Raw genomic sequence first — 12647 nt, 5'->3', positions numbered from 1 at the left:
AGTCTTAGGAGATCTAAGGAGACAGAAGCCGCTAACTGAGGGTGGGGTGGAAAACCGCAGCCTTTTAAGACCCCCAAAGATCCTGGTGCCCAAAAACTTGCTTGATATCACTCATTGGCTAAAACTACTGGGGGGGGGCTAGCTTATCTCACAGAAATCAGTTGGCGGATTAAGGCATGCTGCCAGCTTTGCTTTGTAGCTTTTGATCTAGGAGACCTTTTTAAAACACAATTTCAAAAGAAGTGTGGAAAAAGACAAAAAGTCTCATGCCTTAAGAAAATTCTTTATTTTACAAAATTAAGAACCAATCATATATACATGAGCATTTAACTGCAACCAGTGAATACTTTTACATAATGGGGAGTTATTAAGCTTGTTAAAAATACCACACTATCAGGATTTTGTCTCTCCCTCAAACAGATTTTGGTTTTCAATATTGTATGAAATTTGCTATTAAATGCACTTTTAGTCTGTAACCATTTAACAATTTTGGGTTGCTCTTTAAAGTACTATAAAAGGGACATCTAAAAGCTGAACTAGCCTTCATTGGTAGGTATGTGTGATTTTATCCATTTACTCCACAACTTGGTAGAAGGGTAGAATTAATTTTCGGTCCACATTGTTATTGTAGTCTCAATCATGCAGGCAGTTTTGATTCTATGGTAGTTAAGATGAAGCATACTGCTATATGACACATGGCCCGGCAATCTAAAAGGAGAAGCTAGCTATAATACAAGCCAGCACAACCCTTACGGCTGCTACTAAGATGTAAGCATCTCATGCATTATGTCTCCACCACCAGGGCTGAATGGATCACTTTCACAGAATTACTTACACAAAAGATAAAAGCTAGCAGAGGGCTTAGGAACACATCACCCTCACAGAGAGCAAAAAAAGTTTTAAAATAAGCTTTCAAAAGCTAAATCTGCAAGTGCATGAGAGAACTGCAGCACTGCTGAAAGTTCTGAAATGACCTGCGCCTTGCAAATTCAGCATGTTTTAAAAGAAAACAGAGGTATATACACTGTAGTTTGTATCTGTTTTTACTTATGAGCATGACACTCTACCAGCCATTATGAAACTGCTGATTAGAATCAGCCAAGATTCATAGCAAAGATGCCTTTTGCCCTCTGTAAAAACGCTAGTTCTTCTGCCATGTGTTTGAGATGTAACACTTTAAAGGAGGAAGCTTGCCCCCATGGACCCATGTTCTGTTGAACAGCATTCTGTTGTCACTGCTGCAAATTGTTGATAATAGCCAGAATACTCATTTTCTCTTGAGCTGCTTCTACATCTTCACTCTGTTTCTGAGCCACTCCCGTACCAAGGCCATAGAGTCTCCCACAGTACTTTGCATCATCAATTGTGTCCTCAAAGAACAACTGCAAAACAGAAAAAAATACCTGTCACAAGTTGTTTCATATGATTAACCAACTGCGGAAACCATGGAAAGGGAAACTCTGTCTAGTCAAAGGAAAGCTGGAGATACCAAGGTGGTTAGAATTTGCTGGCAAGCTACTGCACACTCTCACTATTTGGTAGGAGACAAGACATGCCTACCTCTTTCATTCTGAAGAATGCCATCCCAGTGAGTAGCGAGTCTGATCCAGCTTGGTGCTGCCGTCCAATCCGCTGTAAATCCAGCTGGTCAGCAACTTCCTGAAGGCCTCCCTGCAAGAGAGAAGAAATCAGACCTAATCCACCTCACTTCTTGTCTTCTCTGCCTATGACAATTAGAGAGCTCACAGCATTTTACAAGAATTTCAAATCGAAGGCCAAGGATTAGACTTGTATTTATTAATAAGGTTAACCTTGGACAAGAATTTATAGTTACTATACCAGCAAGCTTTAGAAACTACAATACAAACACAGAGCTATCAAACAAGTTCAATTTTGCTATCGGCATATCTTAGTACACGCCTCAGGATTGGCATTTGGACATTTGCCTCCAAACTCAATTTGATCAACCCATGAGTCATAAATTTAAGTGAACAGTAATAAAAGTGCAGTTCACAAAATGTAAAACAAAACAAAAAAATTCTAGGTCGCCAGAGGCCAGTCGCGAACTTCTTTCAGAGTACCACATCAGATCACAGGAAGACTCCCTGTAACACTGGTGTGAAAACAGCTTGGTGAATGAGGCATATGTGCACAATTACTCACACAGAGCAAGGATCGAGTGCACACTTCTGCCATTTGTATTGAATGACACCATGGTACAGTAGGTTGCCACTCACACAATGGTTTTTTATTTCAAGGAGTATGTGACACTGGTCATCAAATAGTAGGCCAGTAGCAGTTAACCATTTTTCTGTGGGCCATATTAACAGTGGCTGAGGCTGAGTCAGTGTCAGCTCTTTTTCTCCATCATTGTTTTCCACACCCTATACCCATCTCTAAGAAAGCATAAAGGCAGCTTGGTTTCATCTGCTTTCAGCTGTCCCCAACCCCCGCCCCCAACTCAGTCTCTCTTTCTGTCCCTTCTTCAGCTCTATTCAACCCTCCATCGCGGTTACCAGCCCACACTCCCTCTCAAGGCAAGGAAGATTCCCACCCCCCCTCATCTTGGCAAAGCTCATCTGCTCTGCTATCAGGGAGATTTGGTAGTCTGGTTAATAGGAAGGAAGTGATGGGACACTGTGAAGATGCTGGTCATGTACTCAGCACAGCAATAAGATGGGAGTTGCAATTGAAACAAATTCTACTATTATTCTACTATTTATTATTTTTAAAGCCATAAACCTACCAAATAATCCATATTTCAACTCACTTTGTTTACATCTAGACAAAGCAGCAACCAATGTATCTCAAATTTGGCAATTACAGTAAAATCAAGTATTGTACCTTCAGGTTTTTGCAGCTCTTCATGAGGTACTTAACGTCATATATAGATGGAAAGAAAAGGTTCAAGATATGAAAGAACTCATGCTCTTCTTCTGGAAGCCTTGAATCTGTCAGAAGTTTTACCATATAACCGAAGTCATAGCCACTGAGGAAGGAATGGCGCAAAGACAGATCAACCAATGGTTTAAATGCATTATTTTCAAACCTGCCTTGTACTACTAAAATGCTGTCACTAGGAGATATCGTAGAAGCAGTTACTAGAAAGTACCTTGAAGCTAAGGTTATCATTATTCTCAACATTAATTAACAGTACATGCTCAACGCTCCACTACTGCAGATTTCTGGCAGGGAAAGAACATTTCACAAATAGGGTCTTTTTGGAATTTATAGCGAATCATGTACTTAATTCAATCAACCAGCAAGCACTTGAGTGCTGGTAGTTCTGAAAACTAAAAACAAGACAATGCTTCACAGAATTGTAGCATTGAAGGACTCTGAGGGTCATCTAGGTCAACCCCCTACAATGCAGGCTTTGTTCTGCAGGGGGCCGACTAATAAGCTTATATTTATTTGCTAAGGGCACAGAACAGTGATGCAGAAGACTACACTGTGGAGTCTTACTTTAGCACTAAGAATTTCATCACCTTTCCCATCTCTCATAATGACCTCATTCAATAACCCGTTCAAGTTAAGAGGACTTTAGCAGAAGGGGAGGGTGGAAAGCGCTTGCTCCCAGCTTCTTTGTCAAAGGCCCCCAACGCAAGTGTTATGGGATATGCAAAACTCTACAATCAAGCATAAATTTTAATGTAAAATAATGTAAAAGTGTCTAAATGTTAGAAGTGAAATGCTATTTGACAAACCTGTGAAATGAAAGCCACTTGACATTGTCACAGAGCACCACGCCAGAGGTCATAAGTAGTTCAGCAAAATGCAAGGTATCAATCCCTTCCTCTTCATGCTTCTGAAACTGCAGTCCAGAGCTTGCAAGAAGGTCTATTGAATCTTGAGAATACATATCTTCCCTAGTGAGAAGGGCAAATAAATGTTATATATCAGGTCTTCACTGTGCCTAAATGAATCAATGGAACTTTTATCATATTTATTTATAACCCTCCTTTTCCCCCAATGAGGCTCAAGACAGATTACAGATAAAAACAAGGACCACTAAAAACACAGGGAAAAACCAATCATTTAAAAGCAATTAAATATTGATAGAATTAAAACTATATACAAATATAAAATAAAATACTTACAACAGAAACAGCACGACAGTAGCCCTTTCATTAAAAGAAGTCAATTCCCAAAAGCGTCTTGGAGCAAGAAAGTCTTAAACCCACCCCAACCCCACTTCAGAAGGACAGCAAGAACGAGCCAGTCTTGCTTCTCTAGGGAAGGCGTTCCAACATCTGGGAGGAGCCACCAAGAAGGCCCTCTCCCATGGCTCCACACAGCATGCCTGTGAGGGTGATGGGCCTCCCCCTAAGATATCAAAACCCAGGCAGGCTTCTATGAGGAACAGCTGCTATCCCTGTGCAAAGTGAGTGCACACTTCCAGACTCACCAGCATAAACTCCTCACTGGGGAATGAGAGAGGAAAGTCCACAAAGAAATAGGAGATTGGGAGTGTGTAAGTACAAAGGCCCCAGAACATTTGAGTAAATGCAGGGGCCACTATGTCTACATTTACCATAAAAAATGCCAGCTTCTTGCCATATACTTGGGGTAAAAAAAAAAGAAGAAGACATTTTTGTTTTGACAATATTTTCCAGCTGGATAAAAAAGTATCTCCTTTAGGTTTAAAAATAATAAACATTTGCCTTGAATTGTTTTTTGTGCTGCTTGTATGGCGTATTTGCAAATTACCATGAGAAGCATGTAAAAGGCAATTCGTAAATTAAAAAGTTATAATGATACTTACAAGAAATACTTTTTCCTGATTAGGGTGAAGGGCCTGCTAAAGACTTAAAGCCCGAACAATTTGGCAATAATCCTAGGTTTAAAAGTGATTTTTAATAACATTTTGACAAAAAACCCATCATTCTGTGCTGGCACATGGATTTGAAACATAACCCCTTCATATTGAGATGGGATTTTTTCCTAGCTGGCAAGCAGCTCTTCCTCCTATGTGGGAACAACCTTTCAGAGCAAAACTGATTCAAACATCCCCCAACTTTGAAGACTTACGTAAGATTGAACTTGAAGTTAAACTGCCATGTGTTGATCCCAGCAGGGTATTCGCCTTTCTCATTTGTGAAGGTCAGGCCTAGCTGGATGATTTTCAGCAGATCAACATTGCATCGGAGCAACTGATACTGATAGTCTATAGAGCTGCGAAATTCACCTATTGGTCGAACAACCACCCCAGGAAACTCTGTGTCCTAGAAAAACAAAGAGAAGTCCAACCCAAACCTTGTAAGTTCTATTCACAGATATAACACACACCAATGCAATAAACACCACAGACTATCTCCTGAATTCTGCAGTTGCCGGCTTCCTGGCATCAGCGTCACAAAAAGTTAATTAAGCATGCATAAAATAATGCCTATAGCCAATTGCAGTTTCTCTTTTTGTGGCCCTTTTCCTTCTTTGGTGAAATATCTGCCGCCCCCCCCCCCCCCCGCCATTCTAAAATGGGAGATAAAAGTGAGAGAATGCCTGCAGCACTACAACTGCATAGCCACTCCTCCCCCTGGATTCATGGTGATTCAGATGCCCTTGGCAGCTGTTTTTCCAGCCTGTTGCAGGCACTATCTGTGCACTATCTGCAAAGTGAATCCTTCATGTGCCATTTCCCCTGAATTCAACGGAAGAAGTAGAGATACAAGGTGACTGGGAGGGACAAGGGAATGAAGGACAACAGGAATGCAACAACAACAAAAAAAGGTTTTCTTCGCCTACAATTTAAACTGTAGTAGTCTAATTAGCTTAATAACAGTAAAAAAGCAAACCTCAGACTGATTAGAGTCCTGCTCCCCCAACTCTAAGCCATGTTCCTGACTGAAATACAATTTTGCAGTTTCACATAGAATTTGCATAAGCTAAAGAGGAAGGGACATGGCTCTTTCGCACATGAACACTACATATTTTCAGATTCTGGAACAGAAGAACCCGTTATCTTAGGTTGTGGTCACTCAGTGAACTAGAGACTATTTAATCTACATAAACTCTACAATCTTTTAATAACTAGGCTATGGTGCACGCTAAAGGCATCTTCACATACCATGTCTTTTATCAATCTAGGCTGTCATATGAGTTGGCTGGGAAGGAGCTTCTCTTAGGTTTAACCTCATTGCAAAAGGAACTTTGTACTTGCTTATAGCTTCATCCCCTACAGCCCAAACCAATGAAGCTAGGCATTTGCTCATCTGATACCTCAATCTGCATTAAGGGCACTGAAAATCCTCCTAAATTTCATCAGGTGTTATATCACATCTACCAATTAGCTGAACACACTAATTTAAGCTATAATAACTCGTTTGTCTACATATAAATCCTATATTTAGAAAGCTGAATACTGGAAGACATATTTACCATTGCGATGTAGCTGTAGCTAAGAACTATTTCCCGAATTTTTCTCATTTCTTCTTCTAGATTATTTGCCCATACTTCGCAGATCACCTGACTGTTTTCTGCAAGTGCTGCTGGCATCCTGAGGGATTTGCACCACAATCACAAGAGCAGGGTGGGAGCGCCAAGATGTCAAGATAAACCTCCCTAAATATGTAGGAAAAAAGACAAGGGCTTATTCCAGCAAGATATTCATTTCAGAGAAAAACAGGGAGAAAAACATCAGGGACAGGGAGTCCAATCCTGTACATGGTTACTTAGAAATAAGTCACAGCTGGCAGAGTTCCACTGAAGACTTCCCCTTTCTCTCCCTGCATACCCTCAAAATCAGCTCTAGGGGGTCCCCCCAACCCCCAGAACAGATTCTGAGGGGAAACAATAGCAAAGCTGTAGCCACTGTCTGGTGAACAAGGTTATCAGTGGTTTATTACAGTATTTTGTATCCTCCTTAAGGGTATAAACACTAAAACTATTGCATTTTCTACATTTGTGTTTTGCTGTTTCAAAACAGGCGTTTGTGTAATTCTTATACTGACTGGAAGACAGATCCACTTTCTCCAGAGACTATGCATAAGGCTTGTGCCCTGGAGCCTTGTAGACTGCAGCAACTAGAGACAGAAACAGGACATATTCCTTCAAGGCTCCATATACTGGTCACAGGATGTTCTTTTTGAGCAGGCATTGTAGACAATTCTGCCACTGCATACACATTCTCCAATGCATCTATTTAAATAGATCCATTCCACACAATGCAGGAATTGGGCCTTGAGTGTTGTGGCACTTACCCTTTGGAATTTCCTCCTCTTGAATATTAGACAAGTCTTCAGTAGCCTTTTCAGTGACTACTGAAGACCTTCTTTCAACAGCCTTTTTAAGTTGAGATCTTTTCCAGTCTGATTTTGTGCATATCAGAACTGTTGTTAAGATATTTTTGAAGATACTTTTGCTGTTTTGCCTCTTGTTGTTTGCTGCCCAGGTTCCTCTGGAACAAAGGATAGGATATAAAATTAGTAAATAAATATGCATCTTGACCAGAGAATGTAGAAAAAGACTGTTAAGATATGCACATTCCTAAAAGACTGGTGTTTTAAAAAAAGAAGTTCAAAATGCACAAGATATGCATTGCTGCTTCTGCCTCCTGAAAAAGTCCATTGAAAATCACTCCTTTCTTCACATGCAAAGGCAAAAGGCAAAGAACTTGGGAGAAGAATATTTAAGCTGGGTTCACAGAACAGGGTTATTCAATGTGGCCAAGTTTGTGGGTGGCACCAATTTCTTTTACAACAGTGAACACTAAAACAGTTCAAAAGCAATTCAAAAGAATCTTTCTGAATGGAGTGAAACAACAACATAAGAATTGGTCTCCACAGTCACTTATGGACTCACTATTAAGACCATATTCATGGAAGGCCATCTTACTCAGCTACAAGTGATCACCAGAGAAGGAGGCAGCAAATGAAGTTGTTAAGAGTAGTACGATGAACTTTGGTGCAAAAAATATCAATTTCATATATATACACCAATGGGGCTGAACTGGTAGTAACTAACCAGGAGAAAAATATTTCCATTTAGAAAAAGAAAGATGAAACATAAACTACTAAACACGGTATATATTTACTTCCAGTCTCAAGGTCTAGTAGTAACTTGGCTTCCTCTCTTATGGTACTATATTTCACACTATTTTGTCTAACCTTTTGACTATGAAAACTTTAGGCTTCTCAGAATTGCTTGTTGTGAAACAAGGATTTTGTTTTAAGCCTGCTGCTCTGAGTGTCCATAAACACAACCAAGTGAACATTCTTTTCACTATTTTATATGAATCTGCCAGGATCTTTTTCTAAACCCAAGTAAACTTCAGTGAAATTATCTGCCCTAAAAACCATGCCATTATTCTGAACATTCTTCTTGCATTTCCTTATTTATATTTGCTTTTCAGAGTAGCAGTAACAGTACTAAAAATGCATTAAAATCAACAGGATCATTTTTGCCTCACAAGTTTGAGAAAAACAATCTTTGCCTTCCTACAGATGCTTCAAACTGTGCTGTTTCCAAAATATTCTCTCTATTAAACCAAGTTATATCTTAGATATTAAGAACTTTCATTATATATAATCATTTTTAACCCAACAGTCTTTAAAGAAAACCTCATGTAACAATCTCAAAATTCTTAGTTCCAAGCATATTATTATATTTAATTACTCTTACCACGACACTCCAGAGTATTACATCTAAAATAGGTAATACAATACAGTGCATCATTTTAATCAGACTGTTCTGCCTCATCCAAACAGCAGGTAATACTGTTTACTGATCAATCTACTTCACATTCTGCCTTCAGTGAGCGCGACAATTCCAAAAGAGCAGGATTTCCAAATTATGCTCGGAATCATCCCTCAAACCCCTTTAACAAGGCAATCCACCCAGACATTTCTTTGCCAGAATTAGCTTCCTATGCTCCACCCCAGAAGTTAAGAAATATCTGTATTTTCTTGCAGCCTTTTGCTCTCCATCTTTGGCCCTCTCCTTGCCCAGGAACCCGACATCCCTCCAAGCATCACCCGCATCCAACACCCTCCTCCATTCGTTCACCAGTACTTTTCTGCTGCCGTCTCAACTCTCCCGAGCGGGAATACAGACTGGAGTAAAAAAATACCAATTTTCTGCTTAAATGCGAGGCCTCCTTCGATCTCCGTAACAGGGAAGGAAGCCGGGGTTAGAAATGTAGGGAAACAACGACGAAGAAACAAATCGGCTTAATAAAGAGCACAATATTCTTACACGCAAGAGAATTTGTCGCGACGAAATCTAGAGCGACCTGGACTATCTGACTTGGCGGCAGAAGCCTCTCTCGTCCCTGATCCCTTCGAACAGAGAAGGAATATTCTCTCTCACGAAAGAAGCGTTTGCAAGACAACTTGCGTGCCTGTGTTTCTCCGCCCGCCCTCTGCGATGCAAGAAAAACCTCTCCGCGCGGAACTTTAGGCCCTCGCTTCTACGTGCCTTGCGCGGGGGGAGGAGGAGGAGGAAACGACGACGCCACAAACCTCTGAGGTGCTGGAGCCCCTGCTCTGCCTTCCCCACCTCTGGAGCCACGCAAGGGAGAGCCGAGGGTTTAAAAAAAACACCACCCACAACCAGGAAATCCGGTCAGCGAACAAAGGAGCTTTCCCGCCCGAGACCCTCCAGAGGCTCCTCCCCCTCCTCCCCGCCCTCTCGGCCCCCAACCTCCCCCCGCCTGGCCTAAGGCCTAAATGCGAGCCCAACGCCTCACCAGGAGCGCGGGGAAACCGAGCGCCGGGCCGTTGCTCCTTTCCGCCGCCTTGGTCTTCCTCTGGTGGGGTCCCTTCTAGGCTACCGATTTTCCATCGCTCGATGGTTTGCTGAGCTGGGCGTCTTTTTCTCTCGATCGCTCTGTTTTTCTCCCTACACGCATGCGCTCTAAAGCGAGCCTTTCTGGGGCAGGAAGCATCCGGCTTTCCGTAAGAGGCGCCGGAAAGAGAGCGCCCTTTTGCACGTGAACACTGCCTGCAGCGGCTCCTCCTCCCCGCTGTGTTCCAACTGCGCCTGCGCCTGGGAGGCGTTGGGTAAACCTGATGAGCAACGCGTGTTCTGTCGAAAGGGATGGTTGAGTTTTTTGTTTTATGCGTTGTGGAGCAGGATTCAGCGGCGGCAGAGCCCGCCCAGAAAGGAGGAAAGGCAGCTATGAAAGCGATCGAGTTGTTTTGTTTTGATTCTGGCAAGCTCTGCTTCAGCAATTGAGGCAGCAATCCGAAAAGCAGCCTGGTTTGGGAATAATAATAAGCCTCCTTGAACCCCGTGGTATTCATTCCCATAAGATTTATTCCCGAGTGAGAATGCATGCTAATACGCCATGACAGTAATGTTAAGCACACTTGAGACCTGGTTCTGGACTTTGAGGTGTTACCGGAAAAATCTGAGGGCTCCCTTGGACAAAAAGTAAAGACACCAACCAGAGTAAATTGAAGCAAATCAGCAGCCTGTAGGCTTGGTCTTTATTGAAGAAAGACTGTCGCGACAGGGTGCTCCCTTCACTTGCAGGTGAGAGGAAAGACAAAGAAAAACTTTTGAAATTCCCCTCCTCTACGTCAAGCCCACCCCCAGAAACATCATGCATACATTACAGAAAGGAGGGGTTGAGGGAGGAGTTGGTGGTAACCTGAGTGTCTTGTCACCTGGCTGGTTCCTCCTTTCCCCCCTCCCCATGAGTCACTTCCAGGAGACAAAGGGGAGTTTGCAGTTTCCTGCCCCCAGAGGGAAGATCTGATCATTGTCCTTTGTTTCAGTCCATGCTGAATCCACTCCCATATGTAAGTTCTTTGTGATCTTGATTGTCTTCTGTCTGGGATCATCAGGGTTGGCATAGCAACTGGGCAGGGCTCCTGTGGATGTGCTGGTATGCTGAAGGGATTATGGCTGACCAGGACCAAGCCACCCCCCTTTGATAGTCCTTGTCATATGAAGTAAAATAAAAATGGAACAGTGCAAATCCGACGTATGGTTGATTTTTCTATGAATTTATAACAGAAATGTGGCGTATGTAGTGTGTGAGTGTGTGTGTGTGAAGTTTGTACAAACAGAATGATTGGGGGGGTGGGTTCCTGCTACAGAGGTAAATCCATTTCAGGTCACTGGGAGTCATCCCCAAGTAATTGCATTACAGTCTTTAACCACAAGGCATTTTGAAACCGTAAGGACTTTGCTTCCAAGGTAAAGCGGGATCATTCTTCGAAATAGAGCCTGCAAGTTGAAAGTTTCCCTCACTACGATTTGTTGTTGTTGTTGTGACCCCATGGACCAGAGCACGCCAGGTTTTCTGCTGTAGATCACCTCTTCTGTGATGTATATATGATGTATTGGGGGGTGGTCTTGAGCTACAGGGTGGGCAATTTCAAAAGTCTATATAATGGCTTGCACACCATTGTTCTGGGTTCCTTCTCCCTCCTGCATGGGGGGTTGAGCACCCTGTTGCAACAGTTTAATAAAGATCAGGCTTTGCTGCTTTACTTCTCAAGATTCTCTGGTTGGCCTCTGTTATTTTATCCTACCTATAGAGAACCTACATAAGGAAGGGCTCTGTATGGGCTCTTGGGTACCCCATAATGAAAAAGGAGCAGTTTTTTCTTAGAATCTCTTTATTTAAGTAATCCAATCTAGTTTGATCAACATGCCCCTGTCTGTTTCCACTCTAGGCAAACAAGGAATGACTGCTCCAATGGATTACATCCCACACATAGCTCCACCTTTGATACTGCCCTGAGCACTCACCATACTTTGTAGCCTTTTTCTGTCTCTTCCTCTGGTATGGAATTTCTCTGTGTGGTCATTACCTCCTCTTCAACAATGCTCATTTGCCTACCCTTCCCACATTTTGCCTCTTGCTCCTGTTACCTCAGTCCATTGACCCAGAGGCTTTCTCTTGTTGTAAAATAAAAAATATGCCCTTTTCCCTTATGGGGTATCCAAGAGCCCATATAGAGTCCTTACATAGGTTCCCTATTGGTAGGAGAAAATAACAGAGGCCAACCAGAGAATATTGAGAAGCAAAGCAGCTAGTAAGCTTGATCTTTATTGATCTGTTGCAACAGGGTACTCCCCTCACACACAGGAGAGGAGGAGGGCCCCCAAAAATGCTGTGCAAGGGCTTATAAAGACTTTTGAAATTCCCATTCTCTAGATCAAGACCACCCCCAGAAACATTATGCATGCATCACAGAAGGGGTGTAACCTAAGACCACCCCTCAGATACATCCCACCTACATCACAGAAATTTAAATGTTGTTTTTCTCCTGTCACAGTTTATCTCCTGTCTGGCAAGTTACTTGATTGGATTTCCCGGGGAGCCTGGCCATTCTTTTGTAGTGGTAAAATACTTATTTCCTGGGCCAGGTCACAGGCTCACACCTTATTCATATCTTAAATGTGTCCTTAAGACAGGATTTGTGAGGAAAGAGACAATGGGGAGACTTTTCCAGTTTGACCTTGCAGAGAAAACATTTGGTCAGTTTAGGAATCAAAATGGTTCCAGGTTGGCCTTCCTGTGTTGATCTATGTATGTGCGGTTATGAACATTGCCATATATCTAAGACCATAAAATTCCTATCACATTCTGAAGCACCATCCTCTCCCTTCTTGCCTGTAGTTTATGACCCATTATTCCCAGTTTTCCTTCACCCTTTATCTCCAAGAAATGGAGTATTTTGCTTACTCCAGTT

At 42.2% G+C, this 12647-nt stretch overlaps 2 protein-coding genes across 4 annotated transcripts in view; one reads left to right on the top strand and one right to left on the bottom strand.

Moving 5' to 3' along the window:
• Positions 1–264: 264 nt before the first annotated feature.
• On the bottom strand, positions 265–9834 carry CNOT8 (CCR4-NOT transcription complex subunit 8). 3 transcript variants are annotated; one of them, XM_028718354.2, is made up of 8 exons: positions 9686–9834; positions 7200–7396; positions 6379–6561; positions 5032–5225; positions 3708–3869; positions 2845–2989; positions 1561–1671; positions 265–1382 (listed from the first exon to the last, which is right to left on the bottom strand). In XM_028718354.2, exons 3-8 carry the CDS (start codon positions 6493–6495, stop codon positions 1233–1235), a joined length of 879 nt encoding a protein of 292 aa, XP_028574187.1. In that variant the 5' UTR covers positions 6496–6561; positions 7200–7396; positions 9686–9834; the 3' UTR covers positions 265–1232. The 3 variants fall into 3 exon arrangements, with proteins under 3 accessions (XP_028574187.1, XP_028574188.1, XP_028574186.1); XM_028718355.2 differs by lacking the exon at positions 9686–9834 and adding an exon at positions 9459–9584; XM_028718353.2 differs by lacking the exon at positions 9686–9834 and adding an exon at positions 9193–9343.
• Positions 9835–9977: 143 nt separating this feature from the next.
• The window catches only part of FAXDC2 (fatty acid hydroxylase domain containing 2), a 32063-nt gene continuing 29393 nt past the window's right edge, over positions 9978–12647 (top strand). Inside the window, exon 1 of the mRNA XM_077924623.1 lies at positions 9978–10742. Within this exon, the coding sequence (XP_077780749.1) occupies positions 10722–10742 (21 nt within the window). The 5' untranslated portion in view covers positions 9978–10721. The remainder of the gene's footprint in view (positions 10743–12647) is intronic.

The sequence above is a fragment of the Podarcis muralis genome, chromosome 2 (assembly GCF_964188315.1).
Source record: "Podarcis muralis chromosome 2, rPodMur119.hap1.1, whole genome shotgun sequence".
Classification (NCBI taxonomy): Eukaryota; Metazoa; Chordata; class Lepidosauria; order Squamata; family Lacertidae; genus Podarcis; species Podarcis muralis.
The sequence above is the reverse complement of the archived record's forward strand: the minus strand, read 5'-3'. Positions and strand labels throughout refer to the sequence as shown.